The sequence below is a fragment of the Arachis ipaensis genome, chromosome B2 (assembly GCF_059453495.1).
Source record: "Arachis ipaensis isolate K30076 ecotype BB chromosome B2, ASM5945349v1, whole genome shotgun sequence".
NCBI lineage: Eukaryota > Viridiplantae > Streptophyta > Magnoliopsida > Fabales > Fabaceae > Arachis > Arachis ipaensis.
Window position 1 is genome coordinate 90,498,404 of NC_142437.1, and position 17,170 is coordinate 90,515,573.

Consider the following 17,170-nt stretch of genomic DNA (forward strand, 5'->3'; position numbering starts at 1 on the left):
CAGCCTTTCCAGCATCTGATCAATGAAAGGAAGGGAAAATGGTCCTTTCGTGTGGCATCATTCAGCCTCCTATAGTCAATGCACATCCTCCATCCAGTCACTGTTCTTGTTGGAATAAGCTCATTCTTCTTATTGACAATTACAGTCATCCCACCTTTCTTGGGTACTACTTGAACTGGGCTAACCCATGGACTGTCAGAGATGGGGTAAATAATCCCAGCTTTACATAGCTTCAGTACTTCTTTTTGGACCACCTCTTTCATTGTGGGATTCAATCTTCTCTAAGGTTGTACTACTGGTTTAGAATTTTCCTCCAAGAGTATTTTGTGCATGCATATGGCAGGGCTTATGCCTTTCAAGTCATCAATGGTCCATCCCAACGCCTCTTTGTGAGCTCCCAAAACTACAAGTAGCTTTTCTTCTTCCTCAGCACTCAATGTAGAATTGATGATCACTGGGAAACTGTCCTTTTCACCAAGAAATGCATATTTAAGATGAGGGGGTAGTGATTTCAACTCTTGTTGTGGTGCCTCTTCTTTCTTAGCTTCACTTGGTTCCTCTGGTATTTCTAATTTGTTCTCTTCTTGTCCTTGGATGTCCTGGACTTCTTCCTGTTTCACTTGATGGTTTATTTCAAGTACTTCTTCAACCAAAGAATCCATTACATCAATCCTCATGCAACTCTCTTTCTCAACGGGGTGTTCGTTGCATTGCCTTGAAGACATTTATGGTCATTTGCTCATCATGTACTCTAAAAATCATCTCTCCCTTTTCCACATCAATGATTGTTCTAGCTGTAGCCAAAAAGGGTCTACCAAGGATAACTGAGTTTCTCCCCTCTTCGTCCATATCCAGGACCACAAAATCAGCTGGGAATATAAAGTTCTCCACTTTCACCAAGAGGTTCTCAACTACACCATTTGGTATTTTGATAGATCTGTCAGCAAGTTGGAGTGACATCCTTGTGGATTTCAACTCTTCTATCATCATTTTCTTCATCATGGTAAGGGGCATTAAGTTAATGCTTGCTCCCAAATCATAGAGTGATTTGTCAATGGCTATACTCCCAATTGTGCATGGTATGAGGAAGCTGCCTGGATCCTTGAGTTTTGGTGGTAATCCCCTTTGAATAATGGTACTACACTCTTGAGTGAGAATCACTGTTTCTTTCTCTTGCCAACTTCTCTTCTTGGTGATTAATTCTTTAAGAAACTTTGCATATAGTGGCATTTGTTCCAAGGCCTCTGCCAATGGGATGTTGATTTCAAGTTTCTTAAAGATTTCTAAGAACCTTGGGAATTTTTGGTTTTTCATTCCTTTGTGTATCCTGGTTGGGTATGGAAGCTTGGGTACATAGGCTTTCACTCCTTCATTCTTGTTCTCCTGTTGTAGCTTCACATTCCCCTTGTTACTGGAGTGGTTGTCTTGAGTGGGTGTCTTGCTTTGTGGTTTTTCATCTTCTTTGCTTTCTTGAGGTGTTGATACTTTGTCTCCACCTTGCTTGCTTGCTGTGCCTTGCTCTTTAAGTTTTGTTGCTTCCTTGTTAGAGCTTTCTCCAATTACTTTGCCACTTCTCAACTGAAGAGCTTTGCATTCTTCTCTTGGGTTGGGTATTGTGTCACTTGGGAGGACATTGGTCGGCCTTTCAGCTTGTTTAGCCAATTGTCCCACTTGCCTTTCAAGGCTCTTCATGGTAGCTTCATTTCTCTCTTGCACTTTGATCAAGCTTTGAGTGGAGTGAACAATTGCTTGTAGGACTACCTCAAGACTTGAAAGTCTACTTTCATGATGGTCAATTGGTGGTATGATGGGGGTGGAATGTGGTTGCTGGAAGTTGTTTGTAGGGGTAGCGTGGTAATTTTGGGGGTTAGATGTTGGTGCGGGAATGCTATTTTGATGAGTTTGTGAATTGTGGTGAGGTGGTTGATATGTGTTTTGTGGTTTCTTGTATTGGTTAGTATTGTTGGATGAGTGGTTTTGACTGTGTGTGTTGCGGGAATGGTTGGAGTTGTTGTTCTTCTGCCACTGGTTTTGATTATTGGTGCACGAAATTGTGATCTCTGGTAATGGCTCCAAAAACTTGGTGCTCTAATCTCAATTCATAATTTGTCACAACTTCGATACAACTGACCAGCAAGTGCACTGGGTCGTCCAAGTAATAAACCTTACGTGAGTAAGGGTCGATCCCACAGAGATTGTTGGTATGAAGCAAGCTATGGTCACCTTGTAAATCTCAGTCAGGCGGATATAAAATAGTTATGGAGTTTTCGAAAATTAAATAAAAAAAGAAGGATAGAAACACTTATGTAATTCATTGGTGAGAATTTCAGATAAGCGTGTAGAGATGCTTTCGTTCCTCTGAATCTCTGCTTTCCCACTACCTTCATCCAATCAGTCTTACTCCTTTCTATGGCTGGCTTTATGCAAGGGCATCACCGTTGTCAATGATTAACTCTCATCCTCTTGTAAAAATGGTCCAAATGCTCTGTCACAGCACGGCTAATCATCTGAGATTCTCGATCATGCTGGAATAGGATTCACCCTCCTTTTGCGTCTGTCACTACGCCCAGCAATCGTGAGTTTGAAGCTCGTCACAGTCATTCAATCCCAGAATCCTACTCGAAATACCACAGACAAGGTTTAGACTTTCTGGATTCTCATGAATGCCGCCATCAATCTAGCTTACACCACGAAGATTCTGATTAAGAGATCTAAGAGATAATCATTCAATCGAAGGTAGAACGGAAGTGGTTGTCAGGCACGCGTTCATGGGGAATGATGATGATTGTCACATTCATCACATTCAGGTTGAAGTGCGAATGAATATCTTAGAAGCGGAATAAGTTGAATTGAATAGAAAACAGTAGTACTTTGCATTAATCTTTGAGGAACAGCAGAGCTCCACACCTTAATCTATGGAGTGTAGAAACTCTACCGTTGAAAATACATAAGTGAAAGGTCCAGGCATGGCCGAATCGCCAGCCCCCAAAATGTGATCTCAGATAGCATACAACTGATCAAAGATGTCTACTACAACAGTAAAAGTCCTATTTATACTAAACTAGTTACTAGGGTCTACAGAAGTAAGTAATTGATGCATAAATCCACTTTCGGGGCCCACTTGGTGTGTGCTAGGGCTGAGCTTGAATGTTCCACATGCAGAGGCTCTTTCTGGAGTTGAACGCCAGCTTTTGTGCCAGTTTGGGCATTGAACTTCACTTTGCAACTTGTTTCTGGCGCTGGACGCCGGAATTGGGCAGAGAGCTGGCGTTGAATGCCAGTTTGCGTCATCTAAACTTAAGCAAAGTATGGACTATTATATATTTCTGGAAAGCCCTGGATGTATGCTTTCCAACGCAATTGGAAGCGTGCCATTTTGAGTTCTATAGCTCCAGAAAATCCATTTTGAGTGCAGGGAGGTCAGAATCCAACAGCATCAGCAGTCCTTCTTCAACCTCTGAATCTGATTTTTGCTCAAGTCCCTCAATTTCAGCCAGAAAATACCTGAAATCACAGAAAAACACACAAACTCATAGTAAAGTCCAGAAATGTGAATTTAACATAAAAACTAATGAAAACATCCCTAAAAGTAACTAGATTCTACTAAAAACATACTAAAAACAATGCCAAAAAGCGTATAAATTATCTGCTCATCACAACACCAAACTTAAATTGTTGCTTGTCCCCAAGCAACTGAAAATCAAATAGGATAAAAAGAAGAGAATATACTATAAATTCCAAACTATCAATAAAACATAGCTCCAATCAGATGAGCGGGACTTGTAACTTTTTGCCTCTTGAATAGTTTTGGCATCTCACTTTATCCATTGAGGTTCAGAATGATTGGCATCTATAGGAACTCAGAGTTCAGATAGTGTTATTGATTCTCCTAGTTCAGTATGATGATTCTTGAACACAGCTATTTTATGAGTCTTGGCCGTGGCCCTAAGCACTTTGTTTTCCAGTAATACCACCGGATACATAAATGCCACAGACACATAATTGGGTGATCCTTTTCAGATTGTGACTCAGCTTTGCTAAAGTCTCCAATTAGAGGTGTCCAGGGTTCTTAAGCACACTCTTTTTTTTGCTTTGGACCTTGACTTTAACCGCTCAGTCTCAAGTTTTCACTTGACACCTACACGCCACAAGCACATGGTTAGGGACAGCTTGGTTTAGCCGCTTAGGCCAGGATTTTATTCCTTTAGGCCCTCCTATCCACTGATGCTCAAAGCCTTGGGATCCTTTTTATTACCCTTGCCTTTTGGTTTTAAGGGCTATTGGCTTTTTGCTCTTGCCTTTTGGTTTTAAGAGCTTTTGGCTTTTTCTGGTTGCTTTTTTTCTTTTTCTATATATATATATTTTTTTTCGCCTATTTTTTTTTCTGCAAGCTTTGTTCTTTGCTGCTTTTTCTTGCTTCAAGAATCATTTTTATGATTTTTTAGATTATCAAATAACATGTCTCCTTGTCATCATTCTTTCAAGAGCCAACATATTTAACATTCATGAACAACAACTTCAAAACATATATGCACTGTTCAAGCATTCATTCAGAAAATAAGAAGCATTGTCACCACATCAATATAATTAAACTAAGTTCAAGGATAAATTCGAAACTCATGTACTTCTTGTTCTTTTGAATTAAAACATTTTTCATTTAAGAGAGGTGATGGATTCATAGGACATTCATAACTTTAAGACAAAGTTACTAACTACTAATGATCATGTAATGAAGACACAAACATAGATAAGCACTTTAACATAGAGAAAACGAAAAACAGAGAAAGTAAGAACAAGGAATGAGTCCACCTTAGTGATGGTGGCGTTTCCTTCTTGAGGGACCAATGATGTCCTTGAGCTCTTCTATGTCTCTTCCTTGTCTTTGTTGCTCCTCCCTCATTGCTTTTTGATCTTCTCTTATTTCATGAAGGATGATGGAGTGCTCTTGATGTTCCACCCTTAGTTGTCCCATGTTGGAACTTAATTCTCCTAGGGAGGTGTTGATTTGCTCCCAATAGTTTTGTGGAGGAAAATGCATTTGAGGCATTTCCGGGATCTCATGGTGATGAGCTTCCTGTGCCTCTTGAGCTCCATGAATGGGCTCTCTTGCTTGCTCCATCTTTTTCTTAGTGATGGGCTTCTCTTCCTCAATATGAATGTCTCCTTCTATGAAAGCTCCAGCTGAGTAACATAGATGGCAAATAAGATGAGGAAAAGCTAGCCTTGCCCCAGGGGAGGGCTTTTCGGCTATTTTGTAGAGTTCAAGGGAGATGACTTCATGAACTTCTACTTCCTCTCCAATCATGATGTTATGGATCATGATGGCCCGATCCACAGTAACTTCAGATCGGTTGCTAGTGGGGATGATGGAGCGTTGGATGAACTCCAACCATCCTCTAGCCACAGGCTTGAGGTCCAGTCTTCTTAGTTAAACCGGCTTGCTTTTGGAGTCAATCTTCCATTGAGCTCCTTCCACACATATGTCCATGAGGACTTGGTCCAACCTTTGATTAAAGTTGACCCTTCTAGTGTAGGGGCGTTCATCTCCTTGCATCATAGGCAAGTTAAATGCCAACCTCACATTCTCCGGACTAAAATCTAAGTATTTTCCCCGAACCATTGTAACATAATTCTTTGGATTCGGGTTCTTACTTTGATCATGGTTCCTAGTGATCCATGCATTGGCATAGAACTCTTGAACCATTAGGATGCCGACTTGTTGGATGGGGTTTGTTAGAACTTCCCAACCTCTTCTTTGGATTTCATGTCGGATCTCCGGATACTCATTTCTCTTGAGTTTGAAAGGGACCTCGGGGATCACCTTCTTCTTGGCCACAACATCATAGAAGTGGTCTTGATGAGCTTTGGAGATGAATCTTTCCATCTCCCATGACTCGGAGGTAGAAGCTTTTGTCTTCCCTTTCCCTTTTCTAGAGGATTCTCCGGTCTTGGGTGCCATCAATGGTAATAGAAAAACAAAAAGCTTATGCTTTTACCACACCAAACTTAGAATTTTGCTCGCCCTCGAGCAAGAGAAGAAAGAATAGATGAAGAAGAAGAAGAAAATATGGAGGAGAAGGGGGAGGTGTGTTTCGGCCAAGAAGAAAAGAGAGGGTTGTGTTGTGTGTAAGTAAGGAAGAATGGAGGGGTATATATAGGGAAGGGAGGGGGGGTAAGTTCGGCCATTTAGGGTGGGTTTGGGTGGGAAATTGATTTTGAATTTTGAAGGTAGGTGGAGTTTATGAGGTAGGTTTATGGGGAAGAGTGGATGGATGTGAGTGGTGAAGAGGTGATGAGGAAGAGAGATTGAGGTGATTGGTGAAGGATTTTGGGGAAGAGTGTTTATGAGATTGTGTGAAAGAGGGGTGATAAGAAGTGAGTGGAGGTAGGTGGGGATCCTGTGGGGTCCACAGATCCTAAGGTGATCCTGTGGGGTCCACAGATCCTGAGGTGTTCAAGGATTTACAACCTTGCACCAAATTAGGCATGCAAAATGCCCTTTCACACAACTCTGGGCGTTCAGCGCCAGATTGGTGCTTGTTCTGGGCGTTGAATGCCCATTTGTTGCCCATTTCTGGCGTTGAACGCCAGAACCATGCTTGTTCTGGGCGTTCAGCGCCAGCTCTTCTCCAGGGTGCATTTCTGGCGTTCAAACGCCCAGATGCTGCCCATTTCTGGCGTTCAGCGCCAGAACCATGCTCTGTTCTGGCGTTGAACGCCCAAAACATGCTTCTTACTGGCGTTTAAATGCCAGTAAGGTCTTCCTCCAGGGTGTGATTTTTCTTCTGCTGTTTTTGATTCCGTTTTCAATTTTTATATTTATTTTGTGACTCCACATGATCATGAACCTAATAAAACATGAAAAACAATGAAAATTAGATAAATAAAAATTGGGTTGCCTCCCAACAAGTGCTTCTTTAATGTCAATAACTTGACAGTGGGCTCTCATGGAGCCTCATAGATGTGCAGAGCTTTGTTGAGACTCCCCAACACCAAACTTAGAGTTTGGATATGGGAGTTCAACACCAAACTTAGAGTTTGGTTGTGGCCTCCCAACACCAAACTTAGAGTTTGACTGTGGGGGCTCTAGTTGACTCTGTTTTGAGAGAAGCTTTTTATGCTTCCTTTCCATGGATGCAGAGAGAGATCCTTGAGTTGTAAACACAAGGTTGTCGTCATTTATTTGAAGGATCAATTCTCCTCTGTCCACATCAATCACAGCTCTTGCTGTGGCTAGGAAAGGTCTTCCTAGGATGATGGATTCATCCTCATCCTTCCCAGTATCTAGGACTATGAAATCAGCAGGGATGTAAAGGCCTTCAACCTTTACTAACACGTCCTCTACTTGTCCATAAGCATGTTTTCTTGAATTGTCTGCCATCTCTAATGAGATTTTAGCAGCTTGCACCCCAAAGATTCCCAGTTTCTCTATTACAGAGACGGGCATGAGGTTTATTCCTGAACCAAGGTTACACAGAGCCTTAAAGATCATGGTGCCTATGGTACAAGGTATTAAGAACTTTCTAGGATCCTGTTTCTTCTGAGGCAATGTTAGTTGATCCAGATCACTTAGTTCATTGGTGAACAAGGGAGGTTCATCTTCCCAAGTTTCAATGCCAAATAATTTGACATTCAGCTTCATGATTGCACCAAGGAACTTGGCAGCTTTCTCTTCAGTAACATCCTCATTCTCTTCAGAAGAGGAATACTCATCAGAGCTCATGAATGGCATAAGGAGGTTCAATGGAATCTCTATGGTCTCTAGATGAGTCTCTGATTCCTTTGGTTCCTCAGAGGGAAGCTCCTTATTGATCACTGGACATCCCAGGAGGTCTTCCTCCTTGGAATTCACGTCCTCTCCTTCCCTTACAGGTTCGGCCATGGTAATTAATTCAATGGCCTTGCACTCTCCTTTTGGATTTTCTTCTGTATTGCTTGGGAGAGTACTAGGAGGAATTTCAATGATCTTTTTACTCAGCTGGCCCACTTGTGCTTCCAAATTTCTAATGGAAGACCTTGTTTCATTCATGAAACTTATAGTGGCCTTGGACAGATCAGAGACTAAGTTTGCTAAATTAGAGGTATTTTGTTCGGAGTTCTCTGTTTGTTGCTGAGTGGATGATGGAAAAGGTTTATTATTGTTAAACCTGTTTCTTCCACCATTATTAAAGCCTTGTTGAGGCTTTTGCTGATCCTTCCATGAGAGATTTAGATGATTTCTCCATGATGGATTATAGGTGTTTCCATAAGGTTCACCTAAGTAATTTACCTCTGCTATTGCAGGGTTCTCAGGATCATAAGTTTCTTCTTCAGAAGATGCCTCTTGAGTACTGTTGGATGCAGCTTGCATTCCATTCAGACTCTGAGAAATCATATTGACTTGCTGAGTCAATATTTTGTTCTGAGCCAATATGGCTTTCAGAGTATCAATTTCAAGAACTCCCTTCTTCATAGGCGTCCCATTACTCACAGGATTCCTCTCAGAAGTGTACATGAACTGGTTATTAGCAACCATGTCAATGAGTTCTTGAGCTTCTGCAGGCGTTTTCTTTAGATGAATGGATCCACCTGCAGAAGTATCCAATGACATCTTTGATAGCTCAGATAAACCATCATAGAATATATTCAGGATGGTCCATTCTGAAAGCATGTCAGAAGGACACTTTTTGGTCAGTCCTTTGTATCTCTCCCAAGCTTCATAGAGGGATTCACCTTCTTTCTGTCTGAAGGTTTGAACATCCACTCTAAGCTTACTTAGCTTTTGAGGAGGAAAGAACTTGGCTAAGAAAGCCTTGACCAGCTTGTCCCAAGAGTTCAGGCTGTCTTTGGGTTGAGAGTCCAACCACACTCTAGCTCTGTCTCTTACAGCAAAAGGGAAAAGCATGAGCCTGTAGACTTCAGGATCTACTCCATTAGTCTTAACAGTATCACATATCTGCAAGAATTCAGTTAAGAACTGAAATGGATCTTCAGATGGAAGTCCATGAAACTTGCAGTTCTGCTGCATCAGAGAAACTAGCTGAGGTTTCAACTCAAAGTTGTTTGCTCCAATGGCAGGAATGGAGATGCTTCTTCCATGTAAATTGGAATTTGGTGCAGTAAAGTCACCAAGCATTCTCCTTGCATTATTGTAGTTGGGTTCGGTTGCCATCTCCTTTACTTGTTCGAAATTTTCAATAAGGTTGTCTCTGGATTGTTGTAATTTAGCTTCTCTTAGTTTTCTCTTCAGAGTCCTTTCAGGTTCTGGATCAGCTTCAACAAGAATGTCTTTTTCCTTGTTCCTGCTCATAAGAAAGAGAAGAGAACAAGAAAAGAAGAGGAATCCTCTATGTCACAGTGAAGAGGTTCCTTATTGTTAGTAGAAGAAGAAAAGGAATAGGGGTGAAGAAAAATGAAAAATCCAAACACAAGGGTAAGGATAGGAGCAGTGATGTGAGATGAAGAGAAGTGTTAGTAGATGAATAAATAATTAGAAGGAGATGAGGGAGAAGGATTTTCGAAAATTATTTTTGAAAAAGGATTAGTGATTTTCGAAAATAGTTTTTGAAAAAGGTTAGTAATTTTCGAAAATTGAAATCAAAAATTAAAATAATTAGTTAATAAAAAAGAATTTTTGAAAAAGAGGGAGATAGTTTCGAAAATTAGAGAGAGAGAGTTAGTTAGGTAGTTTTGAAAAGGATAAGAAACAAACAAAAAGTTAGTTAGTTAGTTGAAACAATTTTGAAAATCAATGTTGAAAAGATAAGAAGATAAGAAGTTAGAAAAGATATTTTAAAATCAAATTTTTGAAAAAGATAAGATAAGAAGATATTTTTTTGAAAAGATATGATTGAAATTAGTTTTGAAAAAGATTTGATTTTCAAAATCACAATTAATGACTTGATTCACAAGAAATCACAAGATATGATTCTAGAACTCAAAGTTTGAATCTTTCTTAACAAGCAAGTAACAAACTTGAAATTTTTGAATCAAAACATTAATTGATGATGTTATTTTCGAAAATTATGTGATAAAATTAAGAAAAAGATTTTTGAAAAATATTTTTAAAATTTTAGAAAATAACTAAGAAAAAATGAAAAAGATTTGATTTTTGAAAAAGATTTTGAAAAGATAAGATTTTTAAATTGAAAATTTTATTTGACTCATAAAAACAACTAGATTTTAAAAATTTTTGAGAAAGTCAAATCTAATTTTCGAAATTTTAAGAGAGAAAAAGGGGAAGATATTTTTTTTTTTTTGAATTTTTATGATGAGAGAGAAAAACATGAAAATGATGCAATGCATGAAAATTTTGGATCAAAACAATGAATGCATGCAAGAATGCTATGAATGTCAAGATGAACACCAAGAACACTATGAAGATCATGATGAACATCAAGAACATATTTTTGAAAAATTTTTAATGCAAAGAAAACATGCAAGACACCAAACTTAGAATTCTTTAATGCTTAGACACTAAGAATTCAAGAATGCATATGAAAAACAAGAAAAGACACAAAACATGAAAATGCAAAGATCAAACAAGAAGACTTACCAAGAACAACTTGAAGATCATGAAGAACACCATGAATGCATGAATTTTTCGAAAAATGCAAGATGAATATGCAATTGACACCAAACTTTCAATTTGACTCAAGACTCAAACAAGAAACATAAAATATTTTTGATTTTTTATGATTTTATGATTTTTTTGTATTTTCTTTTAATTTTTTCGAAAATCATATTGAAAAAGAAAAATAAGGATTCCAAAATTTTTAATATGAATTCCAGGAATCTTATGCTCTTTAGTCTAAAGCTCCAATCAAAGGGTCAGGCATGGCTTAATAGCCAGCCAAGCTTTAGTATGTAATTCAGACATGACACGCCTGACATTCCCTATCCAGAAGAACTAGACATGGCTTTACAGCCAGCCAGGCTTCAACATGCTTCATGAAACACTAGAATTCATTCTTAAAAATTCTGAAGATAAATATATTTTTGAAAACATTTTTATTTAAAAAAAAAAATTTTTTCGAAAACAAAGGAGAAATTTTTGAAAGGTTTTTGAAAAATTTTTTTTTTTGAAAATAAAACAAAAAGAAAATTACCTAATCTGAGCAACAAGATGAACCGTCAGTTGTCCAAACTCGAACAATCCCCGGCAACGGCGCCAAAAACTTGGTGCACGAAATTGTGATCTCTGGTAATGGCTCCAAAAACTTGGTGCTCTAATCTCAATTCATAATTTGTCACAACTTCGATACAACTGACCAGCAAGTGCACTGGGTCGTCCAAGTAATAAACCTTACGTGAGTAAGGGTCGATCCCACGGAGATTGTTGGTATGAAGCAAGCTATGGTCACCTTGTAAATCTCAGTCAGGCGGATATAAAATAGTTATGGAGTTTTTGAAAATTAAATAATAAAAGAAGGATAGAAACACTTATGTAATTCATTGGTGAGAATTTCAGATAAGCGTGTAGAGATGCTTTCGTTCCTCTGAATCTCTGCTTTCACACTGCCTTCATCCAATCAGTCTTACTCCTTTCCATGGCTGGCTTTATGCAAGGGCATCACCGTTGTCAATGGTTACCTCCCATCCTCTTGTGAAAATGGTCCAAATGCTCTGTCACAGCACGGCTAATCATCTGAGGTTCTCGATCATGCTGGAATAGGATTCACCTTTCTTTTGCGTCTGTCACTACGCCCAGCAATCGCGAGTTTGAAGCTTGTCACAGTCATTCAATCCCAGAATCCTACTCGGAATACCACAGACAAGGTTTAGACTTTCGGATTCTCATGAATGCCGCCATCAATCTAGCTTACACCACGAAGATTCTGATTAAGAGATCTAAGAGATAATCATTCAATCGAAGGTAGAACGGAAGTGGTTGTCAGGCACGCGTTCATGGGGATTGATGATGATTGTCACGTTCATCACATTCAGGTTGAAGTGCAAATGAATATCTTAGAAGCGGAATAAGTTGAATTGAATAGAAAACAGTAGTACTTTGCATTAATCTTTGAGGAACAGCAGAGCTCCACACCTTAATCTATGGAGTGTAGAAACTCTACCGTTGAAAATACATAAGTGAAATGTCCAAGCATGGCCGAATGGCCAGCCCCCAAAACGTGATCTCAGATAGCATACAACTGATCAAAGATGTCTAATACAATAGTAAAAAGTCCTATTTATACTAAACTAGTTACTAGGGTTTACAGAAGTAAGTAATTGATGCATAAATCCACTTCCGGGGCCCACTTGGTGTGTGCTTGGGCTGAGCTTGAATGTTCCACGTGCAGAGGCTCTTTCTGGAGTTGAACGCCAGCTTTTGTGCCAGTTTGGGTGTTGAACTTCACTTTGCAACTTGTTTCTGGCGCTGGATGCCAGAATTGGGCAGAGAGCTGGCGTTGAACGCCAGTTTTCGTCATCTAAACTTGGGCAAAGTATAGACTATTATATATTTCTGGAAAGCCCTGGATGTCTACTTTCTAACGCAATTGGAAAGGCGCCATTTGGAGGTCTGTAGCTCCAGAAAATCCATTTTGAGTGCAGGGAGGTCAGAATCCAACAGCATCAGCAGTCCTTCTTCAACCTCTGAATCTGATTTTTGCTCAAGTCCCTCAATTTCAGCCAGAAAATACCTGAAATCACAGAAAAATACACAAACTCATAGTAATTCCAGAAATGTGAATTTAACATAAAAACTAATGAAAACATCCCTAAAAGTAACTAGATTCTACTAAAAACATACTAAAAACAATGCCAAAAAGCGTATAAATTATCCGCTCATCAATTATCACCCCATCTCAGGTTGGGGTGGTTCCTCCAGGATGATTTGTATGTGTCACCATGAAAGTCATTTTGAAATGAACTTGAGGTGTTTTGCATGTATTGAACTTCTTCTTGTTGCTGCTCAACATTGCCTGCTTCATTTTGACCCCATTCAATTGAAGCCTGATTTGTTGTACTCACTGAAGCTAGTTGGAGGCCATCTATTCTCTTAGCCATCATTTTCATTTGTTGCTGGATTTGTTGGTGCATCAACTTGTTCTGTGCTAAGATAGTATCCACTCCTTCTAGTTCCAACACACCCTTCTTTTGAACGGGTTGGCGTTGCCTCTGATGAGCAAAGAAGTATTGGTTATTTGTCACCATGTCTATGAGATTCTGAGCTTCTTCGGCTGTATTCATTAATTGTAGCGAGCCTCCTGCAGAGTAATCCAAAGATTCTTGAGATTTTTCAGTCAACCCTTCATAGAAATTTTGAAGTTTATCCCATTCACTGAACATCTCAGGTGGACATTTTCTAATCAAGGTTTTGTATCTTTCCCATGCTTCATACAATGTTTCCCCATCCATTTGAGTGAATGTTTGCACCTCTGTTTTTAACCTGATGATCCTCTGAGGTAGATAGAACTTGGATAGGAATTTATTCACCAGATCATCCTAAGTGTTGATACTTTCCTTGGGAAATGTATCTAGCCATTGAAATGCCTTATCCCTCAAAGAAAATGGGAATAATAACAGCTTGTAAACATCTGGATGCACACCATTTGTCTTGACAGTTTCACAAATTCTTAGGAAGACAGATAGGTGTTGATTTGGGTCCTCAAGGGGGCCTCCTCCATAGGAGCAATTGTTTTGCACGAGGGTGATGAGTTGAGGCTTCAATTCAAAATTGTTTGCATGAACATTGGGGGCGAGTATACTGCTCCCACAGTGTCTTGGATTTGGGAGAGTGTAAGAGGCTAGAACTCTCCTTTGAGGTGGTTGTTATTGTTGGCAACTCCCTCTGGGTTGTTATTGTTGGTAACTCCCCCAGCATGGTTATGTGAATTGCCCTCCATGAATTGATCTTCTCCTTCTGAATCCTCTTCTCCAACAATGTTTTTCCCTCTTTCAGCTCTTCTTAATCTTCTGAGGGTTCTTTCGTCTTGTTCACAAAAAGTGGGTATAGTTCTCCTTGTACCTGACATGCAACCAAAGCATAAGAATCACACAACACCGGAAAGGCAATAACACTTCAATCCATGGCTGAAGTGAAATGTTAGTTGGTTTAAGCAAAAATTCAAATAGTTAGTGTGTTAGTTAAAAGTTAAAGAACAAAAGAAAAAGTGCTAGATCTAGATCTTCACTTCACTTAATCATTGTTAATCTTTTCCAATCCCTGGCAACGGCGCCAAAAACTTGATACGTAAAAAATTAATTTCACGTAATTACCGGCAAGTATACCGGGTCGTATCAAGTAATAAAACTCACTAAGAGTGAGGTCGATCCCACGGAGATTGGTAGATTAAGCAACTTTAGTTAAATGGTAGATTTTAGTCAAGCAAACATGGTTTTGAATTCATGAGATTTGATTTTTGAACGTAATTGCAAGAATTTAAATGGCAAGGAATTTAAAGAGCTAGAATAGAGAAAGAAAATGAAAGTGAATAACTAAAACTTAAAGTGCAATAAACTTAAATGACATGGAAAATAAATTGCAAGAAAGTAAAGGTTGCAGAAATTCAAAGAACATAAGAGTAAATAGCAAGAAATAGAGAAACAGAATCTAAATGACAAGAATAATAAATTGCAAGAATGTAGAAGGGAATTGGGTAATGGGTATTCAAACAACTAAAGAGCAAAAGAAATAAGAATTAATGATGGAAAGGATCATTAGGGATCAAAGATGCAAATTCTCATGAATTGATGGTGATCAATTCCTTCTCAATCATGGGTATAGATCCATGGCAATTTGTGGGTAATTGAGTCCCAATCTCTTGGTAACTCAATTTCTCTCAACACAACCAATTGCCACTCTCGTGATCTAATTGTTCATGAGAAGAGATGAAGTTCAATTTCTAATCCAAGCCACACAACTTCCAGAATCTCAACTAAGGGAGGTTACATCTCACATACCAACCAAAGTGTATTGATCAAGGAAATCATGAAAGGATGAACTCTAAACTGAATTATGTAGTTCCTTTCTCAAATTCACCACATAATTCATATAGATTAATCCCTCTCTCGATGGTGATTGAATCTTTGAAGAACAAGAGTTTCCTCTTGGATTAACCACTTGAATTAAGAAGGAGGAGAAGAGTTATCAATTCATTCAAATAAGCAGAGCTCTTCCCCCTAATGAAAGTGGGGTTTAGTGAATCATAGCTCCAATTTCAATAACAATTGCAATAGATGAAAATTAAACTAAGTGTAGAGATGAATGAAGAAGAAGAAGAAGAAGTTCTTAAAACTGGAATTCAAAGTTGCAAGAAAAACAAAATAGAAAACCGGTGAGAAAAAGTAGAGAATAGAAATTACTAGTGTAATAGAAAAATGTCTAAGTGTCAAAAAGTCTAAAAACAAGTTTTAAAGCCAAAAAAATAGAAGTCCCTCAAAGTATCAAACTCTTCTCTATTTATACTACTCCTAAAACTCCTTCAGAGATCTTTAATTTGGGCTAGCAATGTGGGCTTTCTCTTTGTTGAATTCCTGGCTCTATGGAAGAAGTGTTGCTAAATAGGGAAGGAGGAGCTCATTCATAATGCTTCTGGCCCAATGGTTTGGCATTTTTTCCAATAACGCTAGCCTTAATGCATGTTGGCAACGTGCATGGTATTTTCCTGGGAGTGGGCTTTGATACTTGGGCGTTGTTAGCTCAAGTTGTTGCTAACAACTTGGTTCTCTTCTTCTTGACCCTACTTTCATACTTAATGTTGTCCAGAATTTGAGTATCAATCCTCTGCTTCAATATGGACTATCATACATCATTGGAAAGCTCAGAGTGTCTTCTTTCTAATGCACTTGGAATCATCTCAATTGGATTTTTTTAGCTCAAGTTATGCTTCCTCAAAGAAGGTAAGGTTAGGCTGCCAAGTTTGTTGAAGTTGTTGCTGAACACGCCCCTCTCTTCCCAAGTTGGCAACGTGCCAAACCTCCCAAGGCTGAGACATGGGGCTGGCGTTATTGCTGAACACGCCCCTCTCTTCCCAAGTTGGCAACGTGCCAAACCTCCCAAGGCTGAGACATGGGGCTGGCGTTGTTGCTGAACACGCCCCCTTGTTGGCACGTTGGCAACGTGCTCGCTGCTCCCCTCCAGGGCTACCTTCTGGCTTCAACTTTGCTTGTCACGTTGCCTTGGAACACGCCTATAGAGCTTGGCGTTGGCAACGTGCTCGAGTGAGGGGAGGTTGCTCTCCAAGCTTGCTTGCCACGTTGCCTTGGATAACGCCTATAGAGCTTGGCGTTGGCAACGTGCTCGAGTGAGGGGAGGTTGCTCTCCAAGCTTGGCGTTGTCACAAAACACTCCAACTCTTCCTGGAGTTGGCAACGTGCAGGATCACTTCCCAGGGTTGCTTTCTTGCTTGCTACGTTGTCACCAAACACGCCTATAGAAGCTGGCGTTGGCAACGTGCATGCTTCTTCCCTTGGGCAAGCTTTATTGCTTGGCGTTATCATTGGACACGCCAATGCATCCTCAAGTTGGTAACATGCTCTTCATTCTCAAGGTTGCCTAGCTTGCTTGTATGGTGCGTTGCCAATGAACACGCCTATGTATCCTGGCGTTGGCAACGTGCTCGAGCTTTCCTGGCTGGGCAAAATCTTCTAGCTCAGCGTTGCCTTTAAACACGCCAATGGAGGCTGGCGTTGGCAACGTGCTCTATGGGTGGAGATCCAAAGCTTGCTGTGTTGCCTTGGAACACGCCTCTTGTTCCTGGCGTTGGCAACGTGCATCTCCCCTTCCTGGGCCAAGTCTTGACGTTGTCCTCAAACACACCCCCCATCTCTAGGTTGGCAACGTGCTCGAGGCTTTGAAATTGCTTCTCTCCAAGGCCTTGCTTGCAGCGTTGCCTCTAAACACGCCTTTGGACTCTAGCGTTGGCAACGTGCATGAACTTTTAACTTGCTTCCTAGAGTTGCTTGCTGCGTTACCATCAAACACTCACCCTTTCTCCAAGTTGGCAACGTGCTTGAGCCTTCATCCTTCTTGCCAAGTTTTGCTTCTTGGCGTTGTTGCCAAGCACTCAAGTAGTAGTGCAAGTTGGCAACGTGCAACCCTTCCCAGAATCACTCTCCAGGGCTGCTGGCGTTATCACCAAACACGCTAGTAGTAACCCAAGTTGGCAATGTGCAAGTCCTCTGCTTCCTTGCCAAGTTTGATATATTCTCAAGGCTTCTTGCTCCAATTCTTGCTCCATTGCCT

The 17,170-nt window shown here is 39.9% G+C and overlaps 1 protein-coding gene and 1 non-coding gene across 2 annotated transcripts; one reads left to right on the plus strand and one right to left on the minus strand.

The window, feature by feature from the left end:
* Positions 1-690: 690 nt before the first annotated feature.
* LOC148574810 (uncharacterized) lies at positions 691-1,692 on the minus strand. The gene has a single exon (XM_088505963.1). It carries the CDS (start codon positions 1,690-1,692, stop codon positions 691-693), a length of 1,002 nt encoding a protein of 333 aa, XP_088362089.1.
* A 6,952-nt stretch (positions 1,693-8,644) lies between these two features.
* Positions 8,645-8,752, plus strand: LOC148574811 (small nucleolar RNA R71). The gene has a single exon (XR_015906641.1). It is a non-coding gene; the product is annotated as a small nucleolar RNA R71 (small nucleolar RNA).
* Positions 8,753-17,170: the final 8,418 nt, after the last annotated feature.

Excerpts from the sequence above, each read along its gene's own strand:
- LOC148574810 (XM_088505963.1), bottom strand. The coding sequence starts at position 1,692 with ATGAAGAGCCTTGAAAGGCAAGTGGGACAATTGGCTAAACAAGCTGAA.